Below are 15,037 nucleotides of genomic sequence, written 5' to 3' on the forward strand. Positions count from 1 at the left end.
AGAATTTCTTGAATCATAAAATTCTCCCATCAATTGTTTTCCATCATCTCATTCACACCCGTTCTTTTCAAACTCTTTCTCTTAAGCTCTTGAATATGCTAAACCAAACTATTACACCCTTCTATTAAACTCTCTCCACCTTGTGAACTGAACAGTTAACCCTTATTCTAGTTTCCATCCCATAATAGGGCTTTAATGAGTTTCTGCCTCAACACATGGATAAACTTCATTAGCAGCCATGTGTCTCAGCATATTAAAGGCCCTTTAATGCCTTAAAATTGCCCTATTTCAGTTGCTATTGTATAAATTCAAAGAATTCTTATCTATGGGGCTGAGGAGGTTGAAAGTGGTCGATGGGCCCCCTACAGTTCCAGACTGAGGTATTTAATTTTATCCTGCTGATATGCCTGACCTTGAATTAGGGCTTCTATTTAGATAAATTAGTGTATTATCACATGGGCATCATTTGAAACGATGAATAGCACGAATAAACACTCTGTCCAAAAAGAGAAAGGCAACTTTTTTTGAATTGTCCTCACTGCTTTTGACTTCTGCTAGGTGCTCCGACTCTCATTCAGTGCTCTGTCTCCCTCTGCACTCTTTCTTGGAAGGACTATGCCTTTCCCAGGTCCTGCTTACTCAGTGGTGCAGCGCCTGACATCTAGGGGCACTGATGACCCATTCAGGAAGTGACTAACAGAACAAACAAAATGAAGAAGATGATGATCTATTGAATAGGATGCAAACCCAAGGGACAGGAGGCCTGGGTCAAATTTTAATTCTGCCAACAGCAGGTCATACAACCTGGGCTAAAGCATTTCTACACTGCTGATTCTCAGTTTCCCCCATACGTTATCATGCTTGCCCTAATTTCATAGAAATGGAGCATTAGCGTTTGTCATTTTAATGAGAGAATTGGGGACTGTTACAAGAAAGTCTCGCTTTAATCCTAAGGTTAAAAAAATGGTTTAATAGTAATGACCATAATAACAGTAACTATAATGGTAACAATAATGGGCCTAGGAACGGAAGACCATTCCTTTGTAATTTCCTTGTTCTGGTTCTTAGTCACTTGATGAGGCAGTATGTTTAAGGACCTTCCCAACTTTATTCTATTTAGAAGACACTCAGAGTAGTTTTCATTGTCAATTTGTATTTAAACTATGTTTCTCATTTCCTCTTAATAATGAGTTATTAAGAAAAATATCTACTTGATTTCTTTTCTCATTGTTCATCAGCACAGAAGTTAAGAGCTTGGACTTGAGCAATACTATTTGGTTTGAATCCTGGCCCAGCCTCCTCGGAGCTGTGTGACATTGGGCAAGTCACTTGACCTCTCTGGGCCTCATTCCTTCACCTATAAAATAAGAATAGTACCTACGTCATTAGATTAACACAAGGATTAAAAAGGTTAATATTTGTAAAAGACTTAGAACAATGCCTGGCACACAGCAACTGCTTTCTTTGTTGAATAAATAGATGATATTTCAAATTTTAGAGAACTTTCATTATACGTATAAAATAAACACTTTTGTTTGCCTTTTAAATATGACACTCATCTTTGTTTCTGTTATTTTTAGCTTCCTTTTTATCTGAAAACAATTTCCCTAAATCCAAGTTAGACTGAAAAATGGTGCCACCTCAAGACCTGCCCCACAGCAGACATAAATTGTTAAGTAAATTGCCCAATTGTGTGATTTTTCCACCTAAAAAGCACCCATTTACATTCGTTGGTGCAAAATCCAGAATGTGCTTATCAGATAGACCCATGGATTACGTGAAAGCAACACCCGTCCATTGAAAGAGTCCTCCAAGTGGAACATGCGAGAAGATGGCCTCTTTTCCCCCTCTGTGATAAACGACCAAAGATTTCATTTCTGGCCTTTGTCCTGACTCTACCAACATGACTCACTCTCAAAAGTATAAATGTGGACACGTTTTATATGAATTTCTGTATTAGAAAAGTTTGCTCAATTAACACAAAGCACCACTTCAATCATAGGCTTTTTTTCCTTCTTAGAAATGATCAAGAAGAAATGTGGAAAACACTTCTTTCTCTTTTTGTGTAGAAACTACTAACATTTCAATAAATTCACTTTTGCTGAACATGAGCATAGTAAAGTGATTTTTTTAAAAATTGAAAGTGAAAATTTCCTTTGTATCAAAATATAAGAATTATTTAGCTGACTCCAAGAAGATAAATAAATCTGTGACCGTAATGACTGAATTATTGAACAAGAAAACTATGCTACACAAAGACCAGAAAACAGAGTGAGAGAGAAAGGTCTGTAATGGTTTGGCTGCTAAAGGACATTTTTACACACATGCCAGCACTAAGTGCTCTTCGCAATGAATAAACCATATGTCCATTTTTATATGCTTCCTTTCACTAAGATCCTGCGACTTCACAATATTCCCTTTGTCCCAGTCCCTGCCTTGTCTTGCCCCTCCCTCGGTTCCCCCATCCCTAACTTCACCTCCTTGGGCAAACAGTATTTGTGCCCTAGCTACCAACTTGAACATCTGCTACCTTAAAAAAAAAAAATCACCTCATTGCCTAACATCCTCCAGGGCAAAAAGTTTGAAGGATTCAGCATCCTCAAAAGAACAGCCACAGAAGGGGGGAAAAAAAGGCATATCTTTTCCAGCTCAGTAAATTCTATCTATATAAAGATTAAATGAATAACATTTTAAAAATTCTTCAGTGCAAGCAAATCCATGTTACCAAGAATGTATTGTCTTTCTTATGCATAGAGGGAGACCCACACATTTTATTTTATTTCATTTTTGCAACTGTGTCTCCTTTTCAACATATTACCATATAGAAAAGATATAGCATATATGACTCTAGAGAAAAGAATGCCAATATTTTCCCTCTTTTTACCCAATGGTTTTCTCATCTTCTTCTTTTTTTTTTTTCTCTCTCCTCAAACACTCCCCCAACTCAAAAATAAAGAAATATTTCCACTAAATTAAAGGGAGCTCTGTGTTAAAAATAGCTTGCCCGGATCCAACCAGAGCCCATTTTTTTAAACTCCATTTCAACATTTAGTTGGCATCTCTGCCCCTCACTCACTTATATCAGCCACACCCCCAACCAGAATTCCCATCGCCATATACCTTTGCCCTCAAGCTTTTACTAGTCCATTGCTTTTATATGTTTGCACTTAATTTGATTCTATCCTTCATGCTTTTTTTCATTATTCTTAGTTCATCCACACCACATAAATTATCACCTTTGTTTTCAGTTCCCCATGTGCCCCATTCACACCAATTCCAAATAAATACTTCTGATTCTCATCCATTTAATCCAAATTAATTCATATTCCCTCTCCCCATCCTCCATCCTCACCTCTAGGTCCCCTCCTGTTTCTCTTTCTTATAGCACCTACTTTTCCTTCCATGCTTATCATCTCTGAGGAGGGTTTCACAGGCAAAATACTTCTGGAGGATGCAAGGAGATCGCTTTCTGTATTGTCTTAGTAAAGCCAAAATCCACAGTGCTGCCACCTTCAATGAGCCAATGCCTGCACATCCAGATGCACTTTCTATAACTGGTGTCCATGAGTATCATAACCCCCACACAGAGTGAGGAAAAAGCTTTTTGCTTTCGATGGTATTTAATTTTGGTTACTGCCTTATTTCTACTTTCTATAGAGCTGTTTTTTTCACGCAGTCATCATTAATCAATATCAGCAGCAATCGTAGTAAGTACAACCAACTCCACTACGGTCTTCAATGAGCTCTTACGATCTGCCAAGTATTTTACATATATCTACACATTTAATTTTCAAAACAATCTAGGTTGAAGATAAAATTATCCCCATATTTTATAAATGACTAAGCTGAGACTCAGGGAAGATAAGTCACCTAACCAGATCACAAATCTAAGAAGCAGTAGACCCAGAACTCAGATCCTTGTCCACCTACTACAAAGCCCTCCCTCCCTCTTAACCACTCTGCAACACTGCCTTTCAATAATGTAGGGTGCCTCCTTGAGTAAATTACCCATGGGGAGGAGTCTTAACACATCAGTCCACCGTACGGCAAGTGGTTGCAGGTGCTGGGGAACATAATGAGCTCCACCTTGATAATCACTCTGAGTAGACAATGCCCAAAAAACAAAGCACTGAATAAGCACCACTCCTAAAGGGGTTTCCTTCTGACACATCTGTTGGGAAAAGGGGATAAGAAAAGAAGAAAAATGCTCTGGACTTCCCATTGAAAACATAGAATCTCGCTTCCCCAGAGCTGTCCAGTCTTCATACAAGACAGGATGTGGCCTGTCTTCATGTCAATAATTCAGAAACGTGTCCATAATCACGACTTCCACGCCCTCAACAAAGCATTCTTGCTTCATTCCGCTTTCTCTGGTTTCCTGGGGAGAATAGGAAGTGAGTCACCATCAAAGCCTGGGAGCACTGCAATGTCTTGTCATGACTTTCCTCAGTGACTTGAGAAAGAAAGATATATAAATAAAAAATGACCTGCAGGACAATATCATAAAGGAAAAGAAGCTGACTCGAGCAGGAAGCATTGTCTGTGGAGTAGAGCACTCAGACTCAAACTCTTGGGAAACCCTACACGGGACTCTGCAACCTGAGCCACCAGGTTCACAAGTCATGTTAGCAGACCTTCCCATGAGCCAAGAGCTACATAGGAAGTTAAATGTGGAACTGGAGGAGTACATGACGAAGTCCTGTGTAGCAAAGAAGCAGTATGTTCTCATCCTCCCTTGGGACTGACTTTGAGGTTCAAAATGGTGATTTCTTTTAGACACACAGTACACATCTTACTTCAGGAAAGTGCTTCTGTACTGCACACAGATATTTCATGCCCCTGACACTGCAGAGCACTGGATGGGAAAGCCAGTCGGTTGGAGAGATATGGACAATGAGGCCCAATGAGGGAAAGGGACACTCTCAAGGTCACAGAGCTAGTTAGTGGCACAGTGAGAACTAGAACCCGGGTCTTTCTGATTTTCCAGCCAATGAAATCTGCTCTGCACATTTCCTTGGTGGCACAGACCGAAACTCCCCACAAAGCACCAGGAAGACAAGCTGTGAGACCAAAAAGGACTCTCAGCAGCCACATCTCCTGGCTCAAATCCAATCACCCATTTCTCTCCAGTTGCACTCTCACTCTGCTATACTTTTGGAGCTTTTCCCTCTTCAGCGGTCCTGTGCAAGCGGTATGCAAAACCACACAGGCGAGACAGTAGGGACTCATTTAAAACCCGCCAATGACAGTAATGGCTCCTAGGATGCTAACACGAGGAAGAAACACCAGCCCTAAGCTTGCACCTCAGAGCACAGAACGAAGACCAGTTTCAAGGAAAATGCCAATCTCACTCTTTGCTCTGTAAGCCCCGCTCTTCCAAATCATCCCACTGCTCCAAAGATCAATATGGTGCCTGGGAATCACTGCAGAAGTCCTGAGTAAAACATACAGCCCCTGTCGGTGCCCACTCCCCTCTACCACACACATAGCAATGTAATCACTTTAGCAACTTCCCAGTAACAGGCTCATTAAAAAGCAATTCCGCCATCTCTCCATAAAGCACGCGCCAGAGAACAATGCAAAAGAGGAGATGCCAATTAATTATAGAATGATCACATCTAATGAACTCTGAAACCCTCCTGCTGTTGGTGACTTTGATGAAAAATCAGGGATGCTGGGAAAAGAGTGAATAGGGACACCCCGACTACCTTGTTTAGCCGTGGAGTCTTTCAAATGTGCCTCCTCAGACTCCAGTGTTGCTCAAAACTGCAGAGCTACGCTCCTAAAACGATGAAACGTGTCAGGGAGGTGACAAGCACGTGCAGGGTGTATGGCGGTGAGTCACGCCGCCGGAGCCCATTCAGGCGTCCTCGGAACTGTGTGATTCTGCCCTGGGGTGCTCCTTGGGCCCGAAAGGATGGCGCGGCCAGCGAGCGACACTCCGCCGCCCTGGCCCGGCCCTCCCGCCTGGCTACCACTCCAGGTGAGCACGACGCCCCTCCTTGGGACACGGGAGCCCTTCCCACTGAGAGGCTAGAGGAGGAGAAGGAGAGGGAGGAGGAGAAGGAGGAGGAGAAGGAAGAGGAGGAAGAGGAGGAAGAAGAGGAAGAGGAGGAGAAGCAGAAGAAACCACGTGCGGCCAACTTGTACCACTACCTGTGTGAGTCCTCTGGTGGGCCTTTAGGTGGGAGCTTTTTGTATAAACTTTCCGGCACCCGTTAAACTGACAGCGGTGAACCCTCTTCTTGTTTTCGGGGCACGCCTCGGCCCCCACCCCTCCTTGCTCACTGTCGCTCTGTCCGCTCTTAACTGTCCCAGCTGCCGCCACGGCCGCTGCTGCCGTTGCCACCCCTCCCACCTTGACTGAGCCGAGCGCAGCCTTCTTGGCCACCAGTTTCAACGTCACCGTGCCATCCACGGCTGAGAGAGTCTGTGAGGTTTTGACCAGATGGCGGCTGAGCTCAGGGGACGACGGGGGCGTTAATGAGGTCACTGCGTTGAGCTGGGCCTGGTTGACGGCTGTGTAGCTGTCTAGAGAAGAGCTGGTTGGCTGGAGGCTGAGGCAGGTCTCAGATAGCAACTTGTCCCGAGAGAGCAGAATGTCCACTGCCGAGCTCTTCTCGCAGATGGTGGCTTCCACCGGGAGCAGCAGCGGGTCCAAGCGCCGGAAGCTTTCCTCAATGCACGGGGGAGGAGAAGCATGGAGGAAACAGTCCAAGTCCTCCCCGAAGGTCTCCGAGATCCTCCTAGGCTCCGTCTGTAGGTAGCGTTCCAATTCAAGGCATGTCTGCAGAGGGGAAGGAGGGAGGGAGAGAAACAGCCATCAGAGGCGAAGAACACCATGAGGCCACATGTTGACAGGCTGAGCAGGAAGACACACAGAACGGTTTTGTGGCTGGAATCTGAACTTTTCTTGGTGGAAGGTCTGACCTTGTTATTTACTCCCCGAGTAATTTCTGAAGGGTTCATAAGGGTCAAATCATGCAAGTATAATGAAGGGGAACTAGAGGCCCAGAAGGACTATCTCGCACCATCAAGATCCCGGAGATAATGTTCAATGTTAAAATGATCTCTGCCCCACAACCCAAGTCAGCAGGTAAAAGTCTCCAAGCACCCTTAGGAGTTCTCATGTAAGCAAGAAGCAAATAGAATCAGACAAAGTTTTCACACTGAAACAAGACTTCCCATAGTCGAACTCCATTTTTCAAACAGACTTGAGCAACTTGCAAAAATAAGTCAATTTTCCAACTTGCTCCGAAGATCAGATCATACCCGTCCAAACTGAGAGGTGACCTCAGTTGCAATCAACCAACAGCAAGCCTGGCCTTGCATTTGCTAACCAGCAGGAATGGGTACTGTTCTAAAGAATGCCTCTCACAAAACCTTTGCTTACAAGACAAAACTCCCATTGTTTACAGTAAGTTATTCAAAATACAATTGCTACCTATTTTGTGGCAAGGAGCCTAAGTCTGAATACAATGGTTTAGCATCTCTAACTATGTGATAAAAATAAGTTCAAACACAGCTATTTGACTTGCTAGAGATAGGACCCAATATATTTCAACATAAAGCTTTCACCTGGTAAAGAAGTAAAGAAAACTGAAAAGTTCTGGAGTCACAACAAATCTTCTTCCATGGTGCTCTTCATAAGATGGTGGAAGCGCTCTTATGGCAAAAGTGAATATTTAAGTTTGTACTCGAAAAGCTCTCCTCACTTAAAAATTCTACTTTTCCAGAATCTTGTATAAAAACCATGGTGCTAACTGGCACCCTCAGCTCTATTTGCTCTGGCTTCGAGACTTTAACAAAGAAACACTAATGGCAAAGAAACATTACTGGCAAATTTTAAGTGAGACGAGGTCCTAATTTATTGCCTCTGTAGAGGCATCTTTGATTTTCACCAATGTTTGGATCTTAGGCTTTTATTCTGTTAAGAATATATTTTAATGATACACCTAGTTGTGTTGTATCTATTAAGGATTTTATTTTGGTGACACTTCAAAATATTGTTTTTGTTTTTGTTTTTCTTTCCTATCCTATTCATTCTCCCATAAATTTCTAATAGAGATGCACTATTGGTAGGGTTTACATTTTCCCAGATATAGAATCATAGAACCATGAGCTCTTTGTCTAGATTTTAGGTAGATTGTGCTTCTCTAATATGTGCATATGTCAGCATTTTACCTGTTTTTCTTAGACTGCATGAAATAGCTATGCCATGCTCACTATTTTGACAAGGTTCTAGCTGCCTACCTAGGGTTAGTATTTAATCCATTGATGGTCACTGCCTTTGGGATTCTCTGTCAGCCTGTCCTTCATGGCTGCCAAACATCATCTGTATCCTTAAGACACCTAGGGCCCAACTCCTCCTACCCTGCTTGTCTCATTCCATTCCTACTCTCTGAGTAACTCAAATTCTACCTCCAAAGTTTTCTTTTCTATTTGCTGAAGTATCCAATACCAACTTATGTACTTTAACCTTCAAAATCTTTAAATTATTTATATTCTCCCACTGGTTATACAGTAGTCTTGTGTCTTCTGCTTATTTTTTGTTGTTGTTGTTAGTACTGTTTTTATTGAGGCATAACTGACATATAACACTTTATTAGTTTCAAACAACATAATGATTCCATATTTGTATACATTATTAAATGAAATGATCATCACAGTTAAGTCCAAAAAATCGGTTTTTAATCAGCCTTATGGTAAAACTCTATTAATGAATTAATGAGTTTTAAATATGAATCAACTTTGGGTTTCACTTGACTTTTAATAGTATAAACTAATGAATGATTCTAATCTTCATTCAACACTCATGTCACACTTTTTTGTTCAACCACTGTGTTCACAGCAAGGTGCAAGTGTTCTGTGTGTTGGAAGAAGATATTAATAGATCCATGTGATGAAGGTGCAGAATAAATAATTACAAGCTAAAAGTGACATGAATTTACAAAGCAAAGTGATACCAAATAATATAATATAAAGTGTGTTGATAAGTTCTTAGGGGACAATGAAGTCTACTCTCTATAATATAAGGCAATCATCAAGTATTTTACGTATTGATTAAATAATAGCTCTGGCTGAGTAGCTTCCCACCACTCTATATCTGAAACCAACACTATCACCATCTCAGGTTTAGAAGTTTACATTATCCTCAGGTACCTCTTTCTAAATTCCATGTCTCAAAAATGTTCCTTTTCCTTTTTCCATCTCATTTCTAGAAAGTATCATTTACTTATTTCCAATATTGAAGCCCTCATTTTTAGCTAAAGTCAATTCACTTCTAAATTTTGACATCTTATTCCTAAAACCTCCCTTAAAGGTCCTCTTCCCTTTCAACACCCTCACCTACCAGGCACAGTACCTGGCACTCAATAGGTACATGATGTCTATCAAACAAAGACAAAAATCAACTTTATACTAGTACTTTGATTATTCTAACTCCTCCATTCCACAAAAGTCATCTCCTGAGGCCCTACCTGGGTGATGCTGAGGCTAGAAATCTTAGAAATGACCACTAATACACGTTTTCTGGAACACAACTATAATGCTTCTTTAGCTTTGCCCAAAGGGCAGAACCAGATCATCGAGACCAGATATGTTTCAGGTAAAAGTCAGCTGAATCATAGGTTATTAGTTGTCCTTGAGGCAGTTCCCTACCTCACACGCAAGGACTATTTCACAACCAAGCCACCGCAGTCTTTTGATCGAGTTTTTTGTGTGTCATGTCTTCTTACATACTTTCTAGCTCAAAGATTTGAAAGCTACTGAGAAATTGTTGTGATCGTTAAGAAGCTCAGATCTCTTCATATTCAGAGTTCTGGGAAACAGAGAGATTCTAAACACATTTACATACTTTTCTGGGAAGGTTAAAAAATAACCTACCCAGTATGCCCTAGTTTAAATCCCAGGAGTACACAGGTCACACTAATGATCTAAAGATAGAGACATATCTACTAAAATGTGGAAAATGCTGGACCACTTAAGACCAGCTATCACTTGCAACCCTAATACGGGGCATTCTTATTCCATCTGAGAATTAGAAATCATTTTGGAATGGTTTTTGTCTTGAGAAAAAGACAAAATTTACTTCTTGTAAATTCTGCTTAGATAGAGGAGAAAATTTTGTTAATTAGAAACTCATCAGAAGTGCTAGAAATTAAAATGTCAAGAATGAAGAGAATTTTTTTTAAGATTTTATTTATTTATTCATGAGAGATACAGTGAGAGAGAGAGAGAGGTAGAGACACAGGCAGAGGGAGAAGCAGGCTCCATGCAGGGAGCCCAACGTGGGACTCGATCCTGGGTCTCCAGGATCACATCCCGGGGTTAAGGCAGTGCTAAACCACTGGGCACGAATGAAGAGAATTTTAATGTTAGATTATTTCTAAGCCAAAGAGAAGGTTTATCTCCAATGTTTTTCTTTAATGATTACAAGGACTCCCTTAAGAAATGCCTATAATGTTTAACTGGAATTTGAGGTATTTACTCTAGATATTAATACATACACACAGAGAGGTATATATAGAAATAAATATGTATGCATGTCTATGAGTATATATACATACATGTCCTAGCTCTGTCTTTAGGAAGAGTCTACAAAAGAAAGACACTGTGGTAGCAGTGAGCACACCTAATATACAGATCTTGGTTTCTAAATATCATTATCCAATAAAGGGAAACCAGAGCACCTTGGAGAAATAGGTGATTCAAAGTCTGAGGCAAAGAAAATAAAAGATGAGTCTAGACTATCTCATGGTACTAGAAGGTTAGGAAGTGTTTATAAAGTAACAGAGATATGTCAAAAAGATTCAGGAGCCAATTTGAAGGAGCCCTTAATGACCAACTCTGGACAATATGAGCAACAGAGTGAATAGTGATAATGGATTTTAATACATGGAATAAAATTAATATCTATGAATCCAAAGTGATATAAATAGTTGAATCAATAAACAAATGGAGAGGATTAGCTTCTCTTTATAGTAAAATTATAATTAATAAAAATAGAAGGGATGATGGAAATAGAAAATTGCAATTAGGGGATCCCTGGGTGGCACAGTGGTTTGGCGTCTGCCTTTGGCTCAGGGCCAATCCTGGAGACCCGGGATCGAATCCCACGTCGGGCTCCCGGTGCATGGAGCCTGCTTCTCCCTCTGCCTGTGTCTCTGCCTCTCCCTCTCTCTCTCTCTCTGTGTGTGACTATCGTAAATAAATAAAAATTAAAAAAAAATAAAATAGAAAATTGCAATTAGGCAAACAAAAAAGTAATAATGACTATAGGCCAGAATCACAATGGATGCTAAAATTAGACATGAAAGTATAATGAGAAACAAGATATTTACCTAGTCTCAAAGTATCCTCCAACAAGATACTAGTTAACTGCAAAGACAAAAACAATAATTTTATAGTGGGGAAGCCTGGTATGCACCACTTTTAATATATGATCAAAATTAGCAACACCAGTAATAAGACATATTGATATCATGTACCCTGGTATGACAGGCTGAAAAGGGCACAAAATTATTCTACACTATTTCTGCCCAAAATACATAACCTCAATGTAATCATGAGAAAACATCAGAACAATCCAAATGGAGGGTTATTTTATAAAATAACTGGCTAGTATTCTTTAAAAATACCAAGATCGTGGGGACATCAGGGTGGTGTAGTTGGTTAAGCATCCAACTCTTGGTTTTGGCTCAGGTCGTGATCTCATGGTCATGATATCAAGCCTGGCATTGGGCTCTGTGCTCAGTGTGGAGTCTGCTTGAGATTCTCTCTCCTTCTCCCTCTGCCCATCCCACTTGTGTACCTTCTCTCTCTTTAAAAATAAATAAATCTTTAAAAAGTATATATCAAGATCATGAAGAAAAAGAGAAGATTCAGAAGCTGTCCCAGATTGGAAGAGTCTGAGATATGATAACTGAATACAATGGGTTTTGAAGAGGAAAAAAAAGACACTGACGGGGAAAATCATTTAATTCAAATAAAGTGTACAGATTAGTTAATGGCTCTGTATCAGTATCAATTTTCTGGTTCTGATTATTGTACTATGATCATGTAACATTAGAAGAAACCTGGCTATGTATAGACACGAACTCTATGTACAATTTTTGCAACTTTTCTATAAGTCCAAATAATTTTGAGAAAGAGAGAGGGAAAAAAACAGCCATTAGCCATTAGACACTAGGAGTGTCTCCATATTGGAGATTTGAGTATAGAGTTCAAATATTTGTTTATCTACTAGAACCAAAGATTTGCTCTGTCCCAATGACACTAGCCAGCAAACTCCAACGCGGAGTCAGCAGATGTCAATTTAATTACATAAATTGTGCCTTGCCAAAATTTCACCTTTGGTGATATGAGGCTTCCCTCAACCTGACCTATCAACACAACTTAAGACTTGAGTCATTGGACCAACCACCACCCCTTCAAAAATCCATTACAGTCAGCAATGAGAAGGAAAATGCCCAAGTGCAAAGTGATTTTCTTACTCATTATGAGGTACAGATGAGCTTTGTGAAGACTCTCCAACATTTCAATTTTAAAACATGTGGCTTCTTTTCCTAGTTTCCTAAGAAATATCACCTGAAATTGTTGTTGAAATGATCATCCTAGAATCTTTTTCAATACTCTCTCCATGCTGTTCTTATTACTTGTTGAAGCATGCTTATTAAAAGTGATAATCCAAGACCTAGTTAAAAAAGAAAAAAAATCAAACCTACTACTGCCATACCTACTCTTCTGTGACAGATTCCAGAGGCAGAAATTGACAGAGAACAGGATAACCAAAGTCTTGTAGCACAAATTAAGATCACCAAAATCTCCCCAATGTTGGCAAGAGGTTGTTGCTTTCATGTGTTCAAGAAATACATAAGAAATTTGGCCATATATGGGCATGATGATGCCAAGGTTACAAATGGTTTTCATTAAACCTGTCCTTCTCTCATAATAAATTACATGAAATTTGCCATTTAAGACTACAAACATCTCCAGTCATTTTTGCCATTTCCCCTACAGCCCTCCCCTAAAGGTTTCCTTTACCCATTCTTTCCGCTCTTTACTTTCTCTTGTGTTCATATGCTTCACACAATCTTTCATCTTCCCTCCCACTAATCATTGTTTCATTCAAAGTTCAACATACAGTCTATCTACTTCAGGAGTTTGGTCTAGAAAAAAAAATGCAGTTAAGAAAATATGATGACTGCCAAGTGTTGAAAGACACACCTCCTCCATCCTGGACAATTAAACAGTATCTCCAAAATGAATCTATGAGTCCATAGATTGGTGGTATGCCTGATTTATTAAGATTATAATCTATGGTTTTAGTTTGCATTTTCCTAATGACTAGTGAGGTTGAGCATCTTTTCATGTACCTGTTCAGCTATTCAGGTCCTTTGCTCATTTTTCAACTGGGTTATGTTTTCTTGCTTTTGAGTTGTAGGAGTTCTTTATGTGTCTAGGAGATTAGCTCCTTATTAAATACATGGTTAGCAAATATTTTTCCCCATTCTGCAAATTTTCTTCTTACAATATTGTTTATTTCTTTTGCTGTGCAGAAGCCTTTTAGTTTGATATAGTCCCACTTGTTTATTTTTTATTTTTTTGTTTCTGCTCTAGGTATCATATCAAAAAAAAATCATTACCAAGTCCCCTGTCAAGGAGCTTTACTCCTATGTTTCTTTCTAGAATGGCCATCATCAAAAAGACAAGAGATAACAAATGCTGGCATGGATGCAGAGAAAAGGGAACCCTTGTGCACTGTTGGATTGTAAACTGGTGCAGCCACTATAAAAAAACAGTATGGAGGAGCCTCAAAAAATTAAAAATAGAACTACCATATGATCCAGCAATTCCATTTCTGGGAATATATCCAAAGGAAACGAAAACACTAAGTCAAAAAGATATCAGCACCCCCATGTTCTTAGCAGCATTATTTACAATAGCCGAGATACAGAAACAACTTAAGTGTCCAATACTGGATGAATGGATAGAGAAGTTGAAGAATATATATACAATGGAATATTATTCAGCCATTAAAAAAACAAGGAAATCCTACCATTTGTGACAACATGGGTGGACATTGAAAGAATTATGCTTAGCAAAATAAGTCAGAGAAAGAAATATGCTGTATGACCTTATACTTATATGTGGAATATTAAAAAAAAAATCAAACTTGTGGTTACCAGAGGCAGGGGCAAGGGTAGGGGGAGAGGATATTGGAAAAGGTGGTCAAAAGGTACAAACTTCCAGTTATAAAATACATAAGCACTAAGGATGTAATGTACAACATGATGACTACAGCTAACACTGCTGTGTGATAAAAGAAAAGTTGTTAAGAGAGTAAATCTCAAGGGTTCTCATCATAGGACAAACTTCTTTCTTTCTTTCTTTCTTTTTTTTTTTGTATCTATATGAGAAGACGGATGTTGGGTGAACCTATTGTGGTCATCATTTCACAATATACGTAGTCAAAACATCATGCTGGATGCCTTAAACTTACATAGTGATGTATGCCAATTATTTCTCAATAAGAAGAAAAAACTTAATACATTAATTCTTAAAAATAATGACAATCTTCTTAAAAGCAATGATATATTCCTTATACAACATGGGTACTCAAACAATAAAAATAATATTTTAGAACAAAACTTCTACCTCTATTATCTCAGATGGCAAAGATACCGAAGTGTTTAAAGTGGTGTGAAGTTGTAAGAGTTAGAACTTTCTGAAAGAATGAGCTAAAATCACCTCACAACTCCCATCCAAAACCACCACCATAGCTATATTCATGTTCAGTTGGACACATTCGAGTCCAGTCTCCTCAGTGCCATCCCTTTATAAACCATCCCTTTTTATTTAGAACATAAATAATTTTTCATTTCTGTGTCTTTTGATTTGAACATAAGACAAAGCCATTGGTCCAATATTTTTGCCATCACTCATTACTGTGTCTTATGATTAATTATTTGGAATCTTTGGGTCTTTGGTACTCAAGATGGTGAACCAAAAACAATAAAGAAAAAAAAAAGATATT

At 39.4% G+C, this 15,037-nt stretch overlaps 1 protein-coding gene across 5 annotated transcripts in view; it reads right to left on the reverse strand.

The window, feature by feature from the left end:
• Positions 1-15,037, reverse strand: part of KLF7 (KLF transcription factor 7) — a 91,667-nt gene that overhangs the window by 40,744 nt on the left and 35,886 nt on the right. For 4 of the 5 annotated variants that reach the window (XR_004812632.2, XM_035710962.2, XM_035710961.2 and 1 more), the window contains one exon: positions 6,157-6,787. Coding sequence is in view for 4 of the 5 variants with exons in the window: in XM_035710962.2 (XP_035566855.1) it covers positions 6,157-6,787 (631 nt within the window). In the remaining variant the exon portion in view is untranslated. The remainder of the gene's footprint in view (positions 1-6,156; positions 6,788-15,037) is intronic. The other variant, XM_025441475.3, reaches the window with a different exon arrangement.

The sequence above is a fragment of the Canis lupus genome, chromosome 37 (genome assembly GCF_003254725.2).
Source record: "Canis lupus dingo isolate Sandy chromosome 37, ASM325472v2, whole genome shotgun sequence".
NCBI classification, from domain to species: Eukaryota; Metazoa; Chordata; class Mammalia; order Carnivora; family Canidae; genus Canis; species Canis lupus.